The sequence below is a fragment of the Chenopodium quinoa genome, unplaced genomic scaffold, assembly GCF_001683475.1.
Source record: "Chenopodium quinoa cultivar QQ74 unplaced genomic scaffold, ASM168347v1, whole genome shotgun sequence".
Taxonomy (NCBI): domain Eukaryota; kingdom Viridiplantae; phylum Streptophyta; class Magnoliopsida; order Caryophyllales; family Amaranthaceae; genus Chenopodium; species Chenopodium quinoa.
In genome coordinates this window covers 637,689-654,392 of record NW_018743144.1, presented here as the reverse complement: position 1 = coordinate 654,392, position 16,704 = coordinate 637,689, and the positions used below count along the sequence as shown (strand labels likewise).

Genomic DNA, 16,704 nt, shown 5'->3' with positions numbered 1-16,704 from the left:
GAAAGAAGTTCCTTGTCCAGCGAGACCCCTTGTGAACTAATGTCTTGAAATTTATAGTCACTAGATAGCTTGCTCAAGCTTTCTTGCATAAGGTTCATTTGTTGTTGCTTCACAGGGTCATCAATTTTGAGGGTTAAAGCCTTCAATGCTTCATTCACGGTAATCAATTGGTTCCTAAGTTCATTGACTTCTTCTTGAGTTGCCATTATCTTCTTAGCTTTCCTCTTTTGACGAATCGGTTTATCAAAGTAAGACTTGAACAAAGGTGTTGTCCTTGATTAATCGCTCTTCTCTCCTTGACCAAGTACTGTGGAAAGGGAAATTAGGGATATTCATTGTTAATTATTTGACTCAACTCTATTCAACATGCATAGATGAAAGAAGGCAGGAAGAATAAATATTGTGATGGGAAGAAAAAATGATGTAGATGGAGAGATATGAAAAATTAGGAGTAGAATGTATCCCCAACTCAAATGACGGAAAACTGTCTCATGCATGAATCTAAGACATGGTCATGGTGACATGTAAAAAGTGTGTGTTAAACTAGTGAGTGTAGGTGACATGTTAAGACTCGTGTCATGACCATGTGGCTAGACTATGTGACTAGACTCAAGCAATGACTAAGTTAAGACTTCACGTATATGCATTAAACTTGACAGGCTGTGGTATTGTAGTCATAACTTTTGATCTGTGACTCTGATTGGGATGAAACCAACGCCAAATTAAATATAAAACTCGGGGATACAGATCCTTAGGTTGTACGACTCGTAGTTCTTCCTAGAACTCCAGGTATGACCAAAACAAGTTGACGTTTTTTGCAGTATACAGGAATAAAAATCGGGGTTGACTTAACAGAACTATGACTCGACTTAAGGCATATTTATTAGCTCAAATTAATTAATCAATTAATTAAGCAAAGTCTCTTAGTTATTAGTTATTTTATTTAGTCTTAACACAAGTAAAAAAAAACGGTTAGGAAAAATCACATAGAGTATGCACGACAAATAATGCACAATTAGTCAAGTAGGCACAATATGATGCAATGAGTTTGCAACCTAACCATGGCTCTAGTTCTCTAAAGTTCGGGATATGGGTTAGTCAAAGAGGGTCCATGGTTAATTGTCCGGATGCACCGCGCGGAAGCCTAACCGTGAAGGGTTGGCGTGAGTGGATGGACACCGCGAATTTAGAAAAACTCGCTTCCATGGTTTGGTGAATTCAACATTCTCGGATATACCCTTTGTTTCTCAGAGCGTTCAATCAAGTAGATGGAGCATGAATTCCCAGAGGGTTATGTCCATATGTAGAACACATATGGGTTTAAAAAAAGTGAGAAAAACTCAATCAGGAAGTAGGATCGAGCAAACAGTGCTAAAAACTGGTCAAAATTAGAAAGCATATTTCTGGCTCGGTATTGGAAGAACTTAGCACCAGCAAACAGAGTCCAGCGCCACATTTTGGCTTTAGCACCTGACGACAAAAGCTGTTGCCTGGCGCTAACGTCAAAATGTTGGCGCTAGTCTTTGTTCGCTGATGCTAGTTCCTACATGCCTCAGCAGCTTTCTGTGCTCGATAAAATTTTCCAGTTTCGCGCAACATTATCTCGATCCTAGTTGGGAAAGATATTCGTAAAATTTCCTACGCGTAAAAATCCTATGTTTTAACTCATTACAGATGATCTTTCCAATGAGATCTTTTTTATGCATATGACAATAATGTTAATCAAAATTACGCTCATGAAACACTTAGAACTTTTCGAGTCTCATCCACTCATTCTAAATCATTGCCGAAATAATTTTCAGGAATTAAAATAGAAATCCTCCCAAGTGAAATCGCCAAAAACTGTAGGGAATATTTCAAGCATTATCCCTAACCTTGAACCCCACTGTGATCATAAACTTAAGTACGGTGGCGTCCAAAGGGAAAGAAGATAGAGCAAAAGAGTCGCCAACAAGTTTTAGGAACTTGTAAACCGTTCAGAGGGTGAAGGTTACACCCCTTAACGATCCAGGAGATCGTTAACTCCAATAGGTCTGGAACCATGACAGATAGTTCGGGGATGAAGGTAGAAATCCAACCTAAAAGAGATTGAACTTGCCATAATAATAGGCCTCTACTTTAGTCTGATCATATTCATGTGCGTTTTCTGACTAACATGCAATCAATAGGATTAACCCTAAACCTGTTTATCTATGTTGGTTGAATATTAATGCACAAATAAATCTATTATTGGTGATGACTTGAATTATAATCAAATTAACCCTAAACAAGATTATTAATTATCTTATTAAGCGTGATTACAAGTACCAAATTCCATTTAAACATGCATAAAAGGTGTGATCAAGCAATAAAAATAAATATATTAAGAAACATAATAATAATTATAATAAAATTATAATCATAATCATAATCATAATAATAATAATTATAATTAAAATAATCATCATAAATTATAACAATTAAAATTATAATTAAAATAATAAAATTAATCATAATTAACATAATCATGTTAAAGCATAATAATAATAGCAAGATCCTAGGCATGATACTAACAAGATTAATAACAAACCCTAGCATGTCACTAAGCAATAAAAATCAAAGCTTTAGCCCTAACATGATACTAACATGTTATTAGGAAAGAAAATAGGAAGCATCGTAGGAATCACAATTGTCATATTTAATATTAAAATTATAGTTGTTACCCTAAACATGATACTAGGAAGATCAAAACACCCTAACATGACACTAGGAATCAAAATAACAACCTAGACATGATTTCTATATCATAATTATCAATAAATCAATTAAAGCACTAACTTGGATGCCTCGTATCTCTTTCTAATAACAAAATACACACGTTAGTAACTTCAAGGAAAGTAATAAACAAAACAATTAAATTAAATAATTGAAAGAGAAATTTGGGACCAAACCTCAGAAATTAAAACCTTTTACGTCTAGGGCCACGACAACTTCGAACAATGCTAGGTGTATCTAGGTCTTGTGAATGCGGAATTTTGTAAAAAGGGGGTAGGTTTAGAAAAGAGAGAGAGAGAGAGAAGCTTTTGCTTAGAGAGAAAAGGATTAGAAAACTAGAGAGTTGATGATTGTAGATTGTAGATGATCGAAAACGGAGTTTTTAAGAGACTATTTATAGAGAAAATCAGCCAAAAAGATAGAAAATCGAACCAGAGTTCTGACGTGAAAAAACAGAGTTAGCGCCAGACGCTAATGCTAGCGCCAGGCGCTAATGCTGGCGTTTGGCGCTAATCCAGTTTATGACGCATTTTCTAAAACCAGATATTTTTTAACCGTACAGGAGGATAAAATCGTATTTTCCTCAAAAACATTCTTTTATTCTAATTAAAACTCTAAAAAGTCAACAAAAGTAAATTTATCAATGCTAATTGAATTAGGAATGAAAAGAACCTTCTAGAAGAATCTAGAAGACTTAAACCATTCCTAATTGCATTAGGAATGATAAATTCATACTAGACCCTCCTCTAGATCATTGGGCCGCATATAAGACTCAAACCGGGCCCAATTTAGTAATTTTGTTAATACATTGCGTAACTGGTCTTATTCTTTGACCAATGCTGAAAAAAGAGAGTTAGAATTCTTTCATGTCAGGGGTTTGCTAGCCCTGCGACATGTAGCTATTGAACATGATTTTCTTAGGGCAGCATTAGATTATTAGAGTCCAGAAACACACTGTTTTAAATTTGATTATGATCAAATTTGTCCCTTACTGGAGGAATTCGGTGCAATCTTTGGATTTCCTGCTAGTAGTCTTATTGCCATGCCTACCCTACGTGAATATTATTACCAAGATTTTGAACGTCATCTGAATCTAACAGATCCAGATTTAAATAGAATTGTTTGTGGTAATGAGGTAGACTTAGAAAAACTTGCTAATTTATATTTTAATCGCCCTATCTCTGAGTCTTATCATGTATATCGTAGAAGGGCATATATTTTTTGCATGTTTAGCAAGCTTTTATTTGCAAACGGTAGGGTAGGACATGCTTGTCTAGCGTTTGTGCTTGAACATGTCGAATCTGGAAGATCTCGTATGCCGACGTGCCTTGGAGAAACATTTCGTGGTCTTGACGAAGCAAAAGCTAACCGGAGAGCCATCAGGAACGGTTCTCTGGTACTGCTGCAGGTAAAAATACGCTCCGAGTAGCCCCCCTGACACAAAATAGGCACCTAGTCACGGTGGGAGTCTGCCGTGACACGGTGTTACCAGCCGTGTCACGGGAATCTGCAAATTTTTTATTTTTTTTTTCTTTTTTCCAGATTTGGTTGATGGAGCGTTTAGAATTATTTGAAGCCCCCGACGATGTTGAAAAATATGGCCCTAACGACCTAGTCCGCAGGAAAAAGAATTACTATGCGAACATGTCGTATGAAGATTGGAAAAATTTCTTTGCAAAGAGGGAATTTTCCATTCGCTGGGCGGTGCCTTGGTGGAGGCTTACTAGGATGGTTGGCACGAATGATACTCCATATTGCCGTGTTCCTAGTATCTCAAAACTGACCTTTTATTGCCCTTCTCGACTGATGCGGCAGTATGGACTTGAACAAGTAATTCCACGCCATAACGATAGTCCTCGTGAAGTATCGTTGCATGCAAGTAACGTTCACAAGTATGAGACTTATTGGATTGGAAGACCTTTGCGGACCGTTTCTGCAAGTGACCAAGCTCCTCCTCCTTTATCTAGTGCATACAAGGCATTGTTGAACCCTAGAAGTAGGAGGGAACGATTCGGAACACACAAGTCTGATGTGAAGAGTCGTCTTGGAAATAAGAAAGCCCCTCCTAAAGATCGTCTAGGTCCGAGAACACAAGGGATTGAGTTTAAGACTCCTATAATGCCAAGAAAGAAGAATTATGTGAAAGGAAAGGGTAAAGAAAAGATGGTCTATAGGGAGAAACAACCGAAGAAATTCAAGAAAGGTGAAAGGGGTGAAGTTCGACTAGGGGTGTGACGGTTCGGGCTACGAAAGACACATTAATGGTGAAGGCCAATCTAATTGACCAAGAGAAGGATGTTCCTAAAGTGAAGAGAGATTAGATCAATAGTGATTTTCTTTTTATGATTTATAATTTTTATTCAAAATAAGGCATATGATGCCAATAATTGTAGTCACATTTATTTTAATAATAATAGCACATTCATTTCAGCCTTAAAAATAAAAATTACAATGACTTTTATTTATTAAGAAAATAAAAAGAACTCGAACAAACAATGAATTCGCAACGAATGCGTCTTTAAAAAAACGGAAAAACTGAAATTCCACCGTGTCACGGTAAAAAAATTCCGTGACACGTTACAGATTCCCGCGTCACGGCAATTTCCTTTTTTTTTTTTGGTCGCTCAGGGCCACTGTGCCACGGTGAACAGTACCGTGACACGGTGGAATGTCCCGTGTCGCGGCAATTCCCCTTTTTTATTTTTTTTTATTTTTTTTTTTCGCTCAGGGCCACCGTGCCACGGCTAACAGTACCGTGACACGGTGGAATATCCCGTGTCGCGGCAATTCCTTATTATTTTTTTGGTCATGACGCAATGCTGAACTGACGCGCATACTTGATGGGAGGAATTTTTTTTTTTTAAAGTGGTCGGGCCCGTTTGAGGGGTTGCCTACATATCCTAAAAACGAATCAGGCCAAACGTAGCTCTATTAGGTCATGAACCCATGCGACTAGGCATATAATTTCTTGAGTTAATCCAAGTTGGTTAAATTATGGAAGCCGTTACCGTCCTTGTCTACCAATTGTGCCGCTCCGCCAGACAGGATGGCTTTGACTATGTACGAGCCTGACCAGTTCGGTCTGAATTTTCCTCTTGGATCTAACACATTCTTACGAACTACCTTAAGCACTAGGTCACCCTCTTTGATATTCCTAGTCTTGATTTTTTTATTAAAATGTCGCGCCATACGCTGTTGGTAGGTTTGGACATGATGCAAAGCTGCCAAGCGTTTTTCATCAAGTAAGACCAGTTCATCGTATCTTGCTCTAATCCAGTCGACTTCATCTAGTTGGCTTTCCAATGCGATTCAAAGAAAGGGATTTCGAGTTCGATTGGTTGTACAACTTCAACTATATAGACCAAAGAGGTTCGATAACCCCAAAGGGCGAAATGTAGCTTATTCGGCCAATCCTTGTAATTTTCTGTCATCTTTTCGATGATAGTTTTCACATTTTTGTTGGCCGATTCGACTGCACCATTTGTTTGTGGTCTGTAAGGTGATGATCGGTGATGCTTGATATGATATTTCTGTAATAATTCCGCACATTTGTCTTGGAAATGCGTTCCGTTGTCGCTGATCATCTCATGTGGTACCCCATAGCGGCATATGATATTTTTCTCAATGAATTGAGCTACATGTTTCTCCGTCAACTTAGCATATGAGGCAGCTTCGACCCATTTGGTGAAATAGTCGATTGCTACGAGAATTAATTCATGCCCCCCTTGTCCTGGTGGTATTATTTTTCCAATGATGTCAATGCCCCAAGCGGAGAAAGGCCATGGAGAAGTATATGTGTAGAGAAGCGAAGGTGGAACATGCTGTAAATTTGCGTAGACTTGACACTTCATACATTTCTTGACGTATTCATGACAATCTCTCTCCATAGTAGTCCAATAGTAACCTTGTCGTTGAATCTTTTTGACTAACATCTTTGCATTCATGTGTGTTCCACATATACCGGCATGAAGGTTTTCCATGGTTTTATGTGCTTCTCTCTTGGCTATGCATAAGAGATTTCTTCCCATTGCAGTTCTCTTGTGGAGTTCTCCCCTGATGAGCACATACTCTGAGGCCAGGAGCCTCAAAGCACGGCGTTCCCTTTTATCAGTATTAGGAGGGTATTCTCCTCTTGTCACATAATTAAGGATGTATGTATACCATGTCTCTTCATCTTCTTCTTGTGGTTCTTGTTCATCGTCAAGTGCGTGAACATAAGCCGACTCATATCTTCTTTCTATGGTCAATGGCATCCTGATTGTATCAGTTGGAATTCGCACCATTGATGCTAATTTAGCTAGTGCGTCGGTGAATTGGTTTTCTTCTCTTGGCAAATACGTATATTCCACTTCATCTAGTTGCTCCGTGAGAGTTTCTAAATGAGTTTGATACGTAGAGAGACTTTCACTTCTCACTTTCCATCTCTAAGAGATTTGGTTAACGATGAGTGAAGAATAACCATAGATTCCGAGTGTCTTAATTCCCAAGGCGACAGCTGTTTCTAACCCCAAAATGCATGCTTCATATTCTGTGGAATTGTTGGTGACATCAAAGTCGAGCTTCATGGAAATTGGGATGTGCTCTTCATTGGGTGATACAAGCAAGACTCATACACCACATCCTCTTTGGTTTGAAGCTCCATCGAAATAGAGTGTCCAGCTATCATCTTCATTCATGAGTAAATATTCTTCAGGGAAATCGTACTCATCTTCTTCTTTTTCAACTTCTTCTAGCGGAAAGTCTACTAAGAAGTCAGAAACTGCAGAACCTTTAATGGCTTTTTGTGGCACAAATCTCAAGTCAAACTGAGCAAGATTGAATATCCACCTTGATAATCTTCCATTGAGTGTTGCTTTTTCGAACAAGTATTTGAGAGGATCCATCTTGGACACGACATGCACTGTATGAGTGAGCATGTAATGTCTTAGTTTCCGTGCGGCCCATACAAGTGTGAGACACAACTTCTCAAGTGGTGTGTATCGCATTTCATATCCTTGAAGTTTCTTACTCAAGTAATAGATTGCATTCTCTTTGCTTTCGATCTCTTGTGCTAGCATTGCCCCCATCGTTTCTCTCGTGACCGTAAGGTAGAGTCGAAGAGGAAAGTCAGGTATTTCTGGCGCTAGCACGGGTGGGTTTGCCAAATACTCTTTGATTTTGTCGAAATCCTTTTGGCAATCGTCATCCCATGTGATTGGGAAATTTTTCTTGAGCTTTTTGAATATAGGTTAACATATCGCTGTGAGCTTTGATATGAACCTACTTATATACTGCAACCTTCTAATGAAACCTCGAATCTCCTTCTCATTTTTGGGTGGTGGCATGGCCATGATCGCCTTTACTTTTGTAGGATCTATGTCAATCCCTCGAGAACTGAACACATATCCAAGTAATTTGCCTGACGTGACTCCGAATGCACATTTTGCTGGATTTAATCTCATGTTGTACTTGCGGAGTCTTTCAAAGAACTTGCGAAGTGCAATAATATGGCCTGGGTGATCTTTAGACTTATCGATCATATCATCGACATAGACCTCCACCTCTTTATGCATCATGTCATGTAACAATGCTGTAGCTGCTCTTTGGTAGGTGGCACCCGCATTTTTCAACCCGAATGGCATTACTGTATAGCAATATGTACCCCATTGTGTGATGAATGTGGTTTTCTCCACATCTTCTTCGGCCATTAATACCTGATTATATCCAGCGTAACCATCCATGAATGATAGGAGTGCATGGTTTGCTGTGTTATCGACCAGAATGTCAATGTGAGGTAGAGGGAACCCATCTTTTGGGCTTGCTTTATTGAGATCCCTATAATCAACACACATTCTGACCCTTCCATCCTTCTTTTGAACTGGAACCACATTTGCTATCCATTCTGGATATTTGGATACTCTGATGAAACCTGCGGCCAACTGCTTCCTGATTTCTTCCTTGATTTTGAGAGCCACATCAGGTTTCATACGGCGCAGCTTTTGTTTGACAAGCTTCATACCTGGAATGAGTGGTATCGTATGCTGAGCTATATCCCTGTTAATTCCTGGCATATCTTGGTATGACCAAGCAAATACATCAACAAATTCACTAAGCAAGTTATTTAGCTCTTTGCGTTCATCTTGACTTAGTGTTAATCCAATTTTTACTTCTTTAACAGTCGTATCATTGGAAATGTTAACTGTTTCTGTATCTTCGATAACTGATGTTTTATTTTCGTGTTCTTCCATTGCTTTTATTATTTCTTTGTCATTTTTATCATTAGCAAAGCAATATTGATCAGTGCTAGGGGAATGACACGCATCGTAAGCAAAGGTACTCATTTTATTGAATTCATTGGCTAATACATCAAGAGGGGCAAGGTCGGCTGCGACCTCGCCGGAATTATTAGGACTAGAAAGAGAGGACTCAACAAAGGACTCGTCTACAGACTTAGACTTAGACTCGGACTCGGGCCCAGATAACTCAGACTCATCAAACATAGGACCCTCGCTAGCGGTTATTTCCAACTTCTCTCCACTCGGCGTAGTGATCCTTAATGTCTTGCGCCATCCCCTTGAAATGTTGTCAGCTTGGACGATTAACTCGGAGGGGTCAAAATCCTTGTTTGCTATGATAGCTTGAACGAGCTCGGAGTTATCATTGCGGAATGGCTTGGACTCATTCTTCTCCATTCCAAAAAGGAGGTTGATTCCTAGATCATCAGAGTTCGGGCTAGCTGGCTTCTCGGTTGTGAAGAGCTCTTCGTCTTCATCAACAAAGTCACAATCGATGAACATCTCGAATCCTGGTTCACGGATCCCATCATGCACGAATGGCTCGGGGAATTCATAGCATTGGAAGTATTCCCCTTCTTTGATGTACTGGCCATTGAGGGTGAACAGATATGGATCCATGGCCATTTCCATCTTTGTGATTCGAGCATTATTGCGAGCCTTCATCTTCAGTAAAGCTTGTTTCATCTTCTTTTGTTGGCTTGAATCCCAAGCCAAAAGTATCTTTCTTGAGTGCACCAGGATGGCCTCAAGATTCAGCCATTTTCTTCTTGAGTCCAAGGGTCATTCCAGGGAAATGACCTTGCTTCTTCAAAATGGCATTGATATTGGTGTTTCAATAGGGATCAAAGTCGAGATGACACTTTTCCTCTTCTTCAATCACGAGAACATCATCAAGTCAAAACCCCCAAAGCTCTTCATCTTCTTCGTCATGTTCAACATGGACGATAGGAGTATCAATAACTTGAATGCGCATAGGAGAAGCATCAATAGTAATCGGAACCCCTCCAACTATGGCTTTCACTCTCTGGTGCAGCGATGATGGAATCGCCTTTAGCTCATGAAGCCAAGGGCGTCCAAACAACAGTTTGAAAGAGGCCTTAATGTCTACCACCTGAAATTTGGTGCGACGTTCAATGGCCCCAGTAGTTATATTCAGTATGATAGTACACACGGCTTGACGGCGAGTATTATCATAAGCGCGAATCCCTTGAGTGGAGGGAGACAATTCTTCATTCTTTATGCCCAGCTTCTTTGCAGTACGGAGTGGGCACACATTGCTTGCAGAGCCATTATCAACCAGGCTCATAGGAACATTCATCTGCCTACACACCACAGTGAGGTTTAAGGCCTTATTATGTTGGTCCTCTTCCGGGGGCAGATCCTTATCAGAAAACGAAATCAGATTGGTAGTACTTGGCAACTCAGTAGTGAGAAAGTTGACCAGTCCTTTAGGAGTCATGTCATCATCAACTCTTATCTTCACCAGAGCATTCATCACAGCCTTTCGATGCTCGTGGGAAGTGCCCAAAAGCTTCCACAAATTCATCTCCACCTTGGTCTTTTGCAGTTGTTTGACCACATCGCTGTTCACAGGGTCGATGGGATCAACTATCGGATGTGATTGTGGTGGAGGTGGAGGTGGATTAGGTTGTTGCAAACGTCAACTTCTGGTGAGAACCTTGACCTCAAAGTCCCCCCAAACGTCTTCACTGGTTCCAAGAGATGAACAGGCTATATCCTTGAGATAGACATCTTCACCATCACTATCCCAAATTCCATTCACTTCTTCAGTACTTGAGATAAATACAACTTCCGGCAGAGGTTCATTCACAGGTTGAATGAGTATCGATGGATCAAAGGAGACTTCATCTCCCATGATAGCCAAAGCATCAGAAAGAGGACCTGTTTGAATGTTAGGCTTCTTGCCCCCTGGAGGGACAGGAAGTTGATTAGCATCGATCAGGTCTTGGATTGCATCCTTCACCCTCCAAAACTTCTCAGTATTATGACCCTTGCCTTGATGAAACTTGCAATAAGCATTGGGGTCATAGCTAGCGGTCCTATTCTCAGGTCGAGGTTCTGGAAATGGTCCGATTGGCATAATCAGTCCCTGACCATGCAAACGGTCATAAGCAGCATCGTAAGTCATTCCCAAAGGCGTGTAAACCCTCCTTTGCCTTTGGAATCTTTGAGGAGGAGCATTGAGGGCCAGCACATCATTGATGCTGATATTGTTGGTAGCATTATTGGGCTTAGAAGACGAAGAAGAAGGAGTGTCGTTCTTCTTGTTTTTCCAAGTGTTGTTGTTATTGTTGCTACCAACAAACTTCGTTAGCTCATCCTCGATATTGATTCCAATATCGTATACAGCTTCAAAGGTACTCAGAGGCAGAAACTTCAAGTGTTGCTTGTACTTATGAGTCAGATTGGCAATAAACAAGCGAACCATTTCTTTCTCCTTGGGAGGATCCACCAGGAGCGCAGCTGTTTCCCTCCACCTGCTTAAGTAAGTGGTGAAGCCTTCATTGTCTTTCTGTTTGAGAATGGAGAGTTCACGTTCTGAAGTCTTGGCTTGGATATTACACTTGTAACGATTTCATAAAGCTTTCAGCAACATCCTCCCAGGTCGCGACATGTTTGGATTCCAAAGAATAGAACCACTGTTGAACGGCATGCTCTAAGGAAAGAGGGAACACTATAGGGAAGAGTGTCACATCTACTCCCTTAAGAGCCATAGTTGCAGAAAAAGCCTTCAAACAGAACAGCGGATTATCAGTAGGCTTGAATTTGGGAATGTCAGCAGTGGAAAACTTCTCAGGAAGCTTGTCTCTTATGGACGAAGAGGTGACAGGCTGTTCCACATAAGTGAACTCTTCACAAATCTTGCTCATCTGTTCCTTAATCTTGTCCATTGCAGTAGTAGTGACATTGTTTTGATTGTCTTGTTCTACAGTGCTGAATCTAGTGGTGAATGTCTACATCATGTCAGACAATCTTTCAATTGTCCTGTTGAGGTTCTCGATGTCTTCCTTAGTGGCCATTGGTTGAAAGTAGACTGGAGATGAATCTTGTGGAGATGATTGAGGTGGTTTCTTTGTACGCCTCTTTGGTATAAGAGGTTGTTGAGGTATGGACTCGAACCGTAACAATCTACCCCTGCTTCTTGACCAAGTGCTGTGACACCGAAACAAACACACCTTTAATGACCAAACTTAACCTTAACCCATCCGGAAGAAATTTTTTTATTTTTTTTAATAAAAATCTATAATTTTGAAAAAAAAATTTAAGAAAAAAAACATATGGGAGGATACCATCTGACTTACCCCGAAAAAAAAAACGACACAAAAACAAGACTTCCCTAAAATACGGTAAAAAAAAAGTGGTGCACGACTTAAAGCAAAAAAGTGTGTGAACACGACAGGTGAGTGATTAAGTGAGGTTATAGACGCGTGTTTTGACCGTATAGCTAGAAATGACACCAAACTGGACACATCATTCACACAAAAATCGAAAAAAAAAGACTGACATAACACTTTCCTGGGCACCGTGTCACGGTGCAGACTGTCGTGACACGGTGCAGTCTACCGTCAAACGGTAGACAGCCCCGTGTCACGGCAATGTTCACCGTGGCGCGGCAGAACATGTCGTGACACGGTGCGCAGTTCCAGGTCAGTTTTGTGATTTTTCCATATTTTAACCGATTTTAGATCCATACTAATTACTATGTGAGAATAAAAATATTCGGTCATGGGTTAAACAAAAGAGCAAACACATGAAGGTTAGCACCAAACAACCACATAGCATTTAGGCACAATAATGAAAAAAAGTTCGCAACCTAGAGTCAAGATCTATGTTCAACTATTGGTCAAGCTTTGGGTGTCAAAAGGGTACCATGGTTAAGAGTTTGGACGCGTTAGCAAGGCAGCCTCCTTTGAGGGTGTATGCCAACGGGCGGCTCCGCGAGTTCGTGATGAAATCGAACTCGACTCCATGGTTTGGGTGAATTTAATAGCTCGGATGAACCCTTAGTGCCATGAGCGTTTTTGGGTCGATAGAGCTTAAATTCTCCGGGGCTAAGACGCATGTAGAGCACATACGTTTTTTCAGAAAAATCGAAGGAAGTCGACTGTGAGGAAAGAAAATAAGCCACCGGACTGATTTTAGGACTGCAGTGACACGGAAAAAATTCCCATGTCACGGTACTGTGCCCCCTCAGACGATGCATTGTACCGTGACACACAGCAGATTCTGCCGTGGCACGGCAGTCAGAAGATCTGACTGGTGCCCTATTTTCCTTCGCGCGCAACCAAGTTATGCAATTTTTCCTACGGGACAGACCTTAATGCGACGTTAAAACGTCTATGCAGATGCAAAAATGCCAAACTAATCACAGGAATATTTTTTCAAGAATCTTTCAAATCTCATCCACTCATCTTAATTAAATACCGATCACTCAAATCGATAAATAATTAAGAATCCTCCCTAGTGGAGTCGCCAAATTTTAGGCGTCGCTCGAAGTGCGCCTACGTTAAAAACATGTGGTGAATATGCTTGGCACTCATAGGAAGTGGGAATTGACATAATACGATTAGGGACAAATAAAGTAGGGAGCCGCCAACAAGTTTTTAAGGAACTTGTAAACCGTTCACGGATCATAAAAAGGCAACCACGATAAAGGGACAACGATAGGCAACAACGATTGACCCGTGAAGGTTACACCCCATTCATAATCCATGAGATAACTTACTCCGCATGGCTCGGAACCACGAAAGGAGGATCGAGGATGATGGTACGAAGTGAGTCATGGAGTCAGATTCGCCCGTATTGGCTTGTACTCGATTTTTATAATGAAAAGCATTCCTATGATCTCACAGGCATACAAACAGTAATTCAATTCGCTCCAAACTATTATTTAACTAAATTGGTTGAATACTAATGCACACATAATTCTAGAATATTTGTGATCACTTGAATTAATTAACAAGATTAAAAAGGATCCTAAACCGGATGTCCAAATTATCTTATTAGGCGTGATTTTCAATTACATATTCCTTTTAAACATGCAATATGGTGATCATAAATAAAAATAGTAGAACAACATTAATATGAAAACCAAATTAATCACAATTCCAACAACATAAATTCGTTAGAAAAATAATAAAAATAAAAGGAGCATGATCCTTACTTTGATTCAGTTTGTTTGCAACTACAAAATAATAAACAAGTTAGTAACTCCAAGGAAATAATAAAATGATGATTAAATTAAATTAAATAAAGTAAAGTTGATTTTGGGGCCAAACCCTCAAACAATTCTACCTTTCACGCCTTGGTTTAAGGATAGAACCACGAGTAAAGTATGGACTCTTTTGAGTACTTGAAGAAGGAATTTTGAAGTAAAAAGGGTAGGCTAGTGTTTAGGCTAAAGAATAGAAGAGAGGAGAATAAAATTAGAGAATTACTCGGTGCCCCGTTCATTAGAAATGAGGGGGTATATATAGGGAAAATGTGCTGAGGGAGCACACGGAACCCTAAAATGATAAAAACCCTAAAAAAGTATCCCGTGACAAGGTCAAACTGTACTGTGACACGGGAAGCTCCACCGTTAGACGGTACACTTTCCCGTGACACGATACATTTTTGGTGTGACGCGGGAAATTTTCAGAAAACGGGATAAAAACGCATTAAGGGTTTACGCGGAAAAGAGACGGAATGTCCCGTGTCACGGCAGACTTCTCGTGTCACGGGAAATCCCACCGTCAGACGGGAAGGATTCCCGTGACACGGTAAGTACCTGCCTTGGCGCGAGAAATTCCAGTCCATTTTTCCGTCTAAATACATTTTTAACCCTAATTTCTTTCGGCATTTTAAGTGCCGATTGATAATTTCGCGCTTTTTCTGACTTATATTATTTGGGCTAAAATAAGAAAATAATTAAATAAATATAAATATAAGGTTTGGGCCAAAACACAAAAAATAAAAAAGGTTTGGGCTAAAATTAATTAATAAGTTTGGGCTGAAATTAAAACTATGCTTTTACCAAACATCAAGACTAATCCATGGATTGTTCAAAAATATGAATTTACTAAAAACAATTTTTTAAGCACTCTCGGGATTAAATACCGAACCGACCAATAGTGGTGGTGAAAGGTTGTTCATCATCGGGTTTGGTTTTTTGGGAAGACATTTTTAGATGTCTACAATATTATAAAAGGAAATAAGACTAGATCGCAGCTTAGAAACTTCTCTGTATTCTATGCATTCCTCTCTTCTATGGAACCGAAGAACTATGTTGAAGCTTTAACTGACGCCGACTTGATTAATGTTATGCAAGCTGAATTAAATGAGTTTGAAAGAAATAAAGTCTGGCATCTGGAACCTAGACCCAAGGATAAGAAGACTATAGGTCTAAAGTGGGTGTTTAGGAACAAGCTAGATGAGCATGGTATTATTTTCAGGAACAAAGCAAGACTTGTGGTTCAGGGTTTCAATCAACAAAAAGGAATAGACTATGAAGAAACATTTGCGTCAGTGGCCAGGTTAGAGGTTATTCGTTTACTTATTGCTTTTGCTGCTTATATGGGATTCACGTTGTTCCGGATAGATGTTAAATGTGCATTTCTAAATGGATTTTTAAATGAAGAAGTCTATGTGGAACAACCTCCTGGATTTGAAAATCCAGAGTTCCCAAACCATGTCTATAAGCTTGACAAAGCTCTTTATGGGCTGAAGCAAGCTCCTAGAGCATGGTATGAAAGACTGTATAAGTTCCTACTGGAAAATGGTTTTAAACGTGGTAAAATAGATAAAACTTTGTTTTTAAAATCAAATAGAACTGACATATTAGTTTTACAAATTTATGTTGATGATATTTTTTTTGGTGCAACTAATGAATCTTTGTGCAAGTATTTTGCTGATCTTATGAGTGGAGAATTTGAAATGAGCATGATGGAAGAATTAAAATTCTTCCTCGGATTGCAAATCAAGCAAACTGAAGAAGGAATCATGATCCATCAACAAAAATATATCAAGGAACTGATCAAGAAATACAAGCTAGATAATGCTAAGACTAATAACAGTCCAATGGGTATAACAACCAGATTGGACGAAGATACAACTGGAACTTGTGTTGATCAATCTATGTATAGAGGTATGATAGGTTCTTTACTTTATCTAACAGCTAGTAGACCTGACATATCTTTTAGTGTAGGTTTGTGTGCCAGGTTCCAAGCAAACCCAAAGAAGTCTCACTTGAAAGCAGTAAAGAGAATCCTTAGATACCTAAAAGGGACTGATGATCTGAGTCTCTTCTATCCTAGAAGTGACTTATTTGATTTAAATGGATTTACTGATGCTGACTATGCAGGTGATTTAGTCAATAGAAAAAGCACTTCAGGTATGGTACAGTTTTTAGGACCTAGTTTAGTTTCTTAGGGTTCCAAGAAGCAAAACACAGTTGCAATGTCTACAGTTGAGGCTGAGAACGTGGCAGATGCAGCATGTTGTTCACAAGTACTTTGGATAAAGCAACAAGTTAGAGACTTTGGTATTATTTTTGAATGTAAGCGTATTTACTGTGATAATACCAGTGCTATTTGTATTTCTAAGGATCCAGTTCAACACTCAAAGGTGAAACGTATCCACATTAGGCATCACTTTTTAAAAGATAACGTGGAGC

General features: G+C 39.5%; 1 protein-coding gene across 1 annotated transcript; it reads left to right on the top strand.

The window, feature by feature from the left end:
- Positions 1–15,965: 15,965 nt before the first annotated feature.
- On the top strand, positions 15,966–16,460 carry LOC110732112 (uncharacterized mitochondrial protein AtMg00810-like). The gene is made up of 2 exons (XM_021912030.1): positions 15,966–16,236; positions 16,393–16,460. Exons 1-2 carry the CDS (start codon positions 15,966–15,968, stop codon positions 16,458–16,460), a joined length of 339 nt encoding a protein of 112 aa, XP_021767722.1.
- The last annotated feature ends 244 nt before the right edge of the window (positions 16,461–16,704 follow it).

Coding starts and splice junctions, on each gene's coding strand:
- LOC110732112 (XM_021912030.1), top strand. CDS start 15,966: ATGAGCATGATGGAAGAATTAAAATTCTTCCTCGGATTGCAAATCAAG. Junction 16,237..16,392: donor TGACATATCTTTTAGTGTAG/GTTTGTGTGCCA, acceptor CTGACTATGCAG/GTGATTTAGTCAATAGAAAA.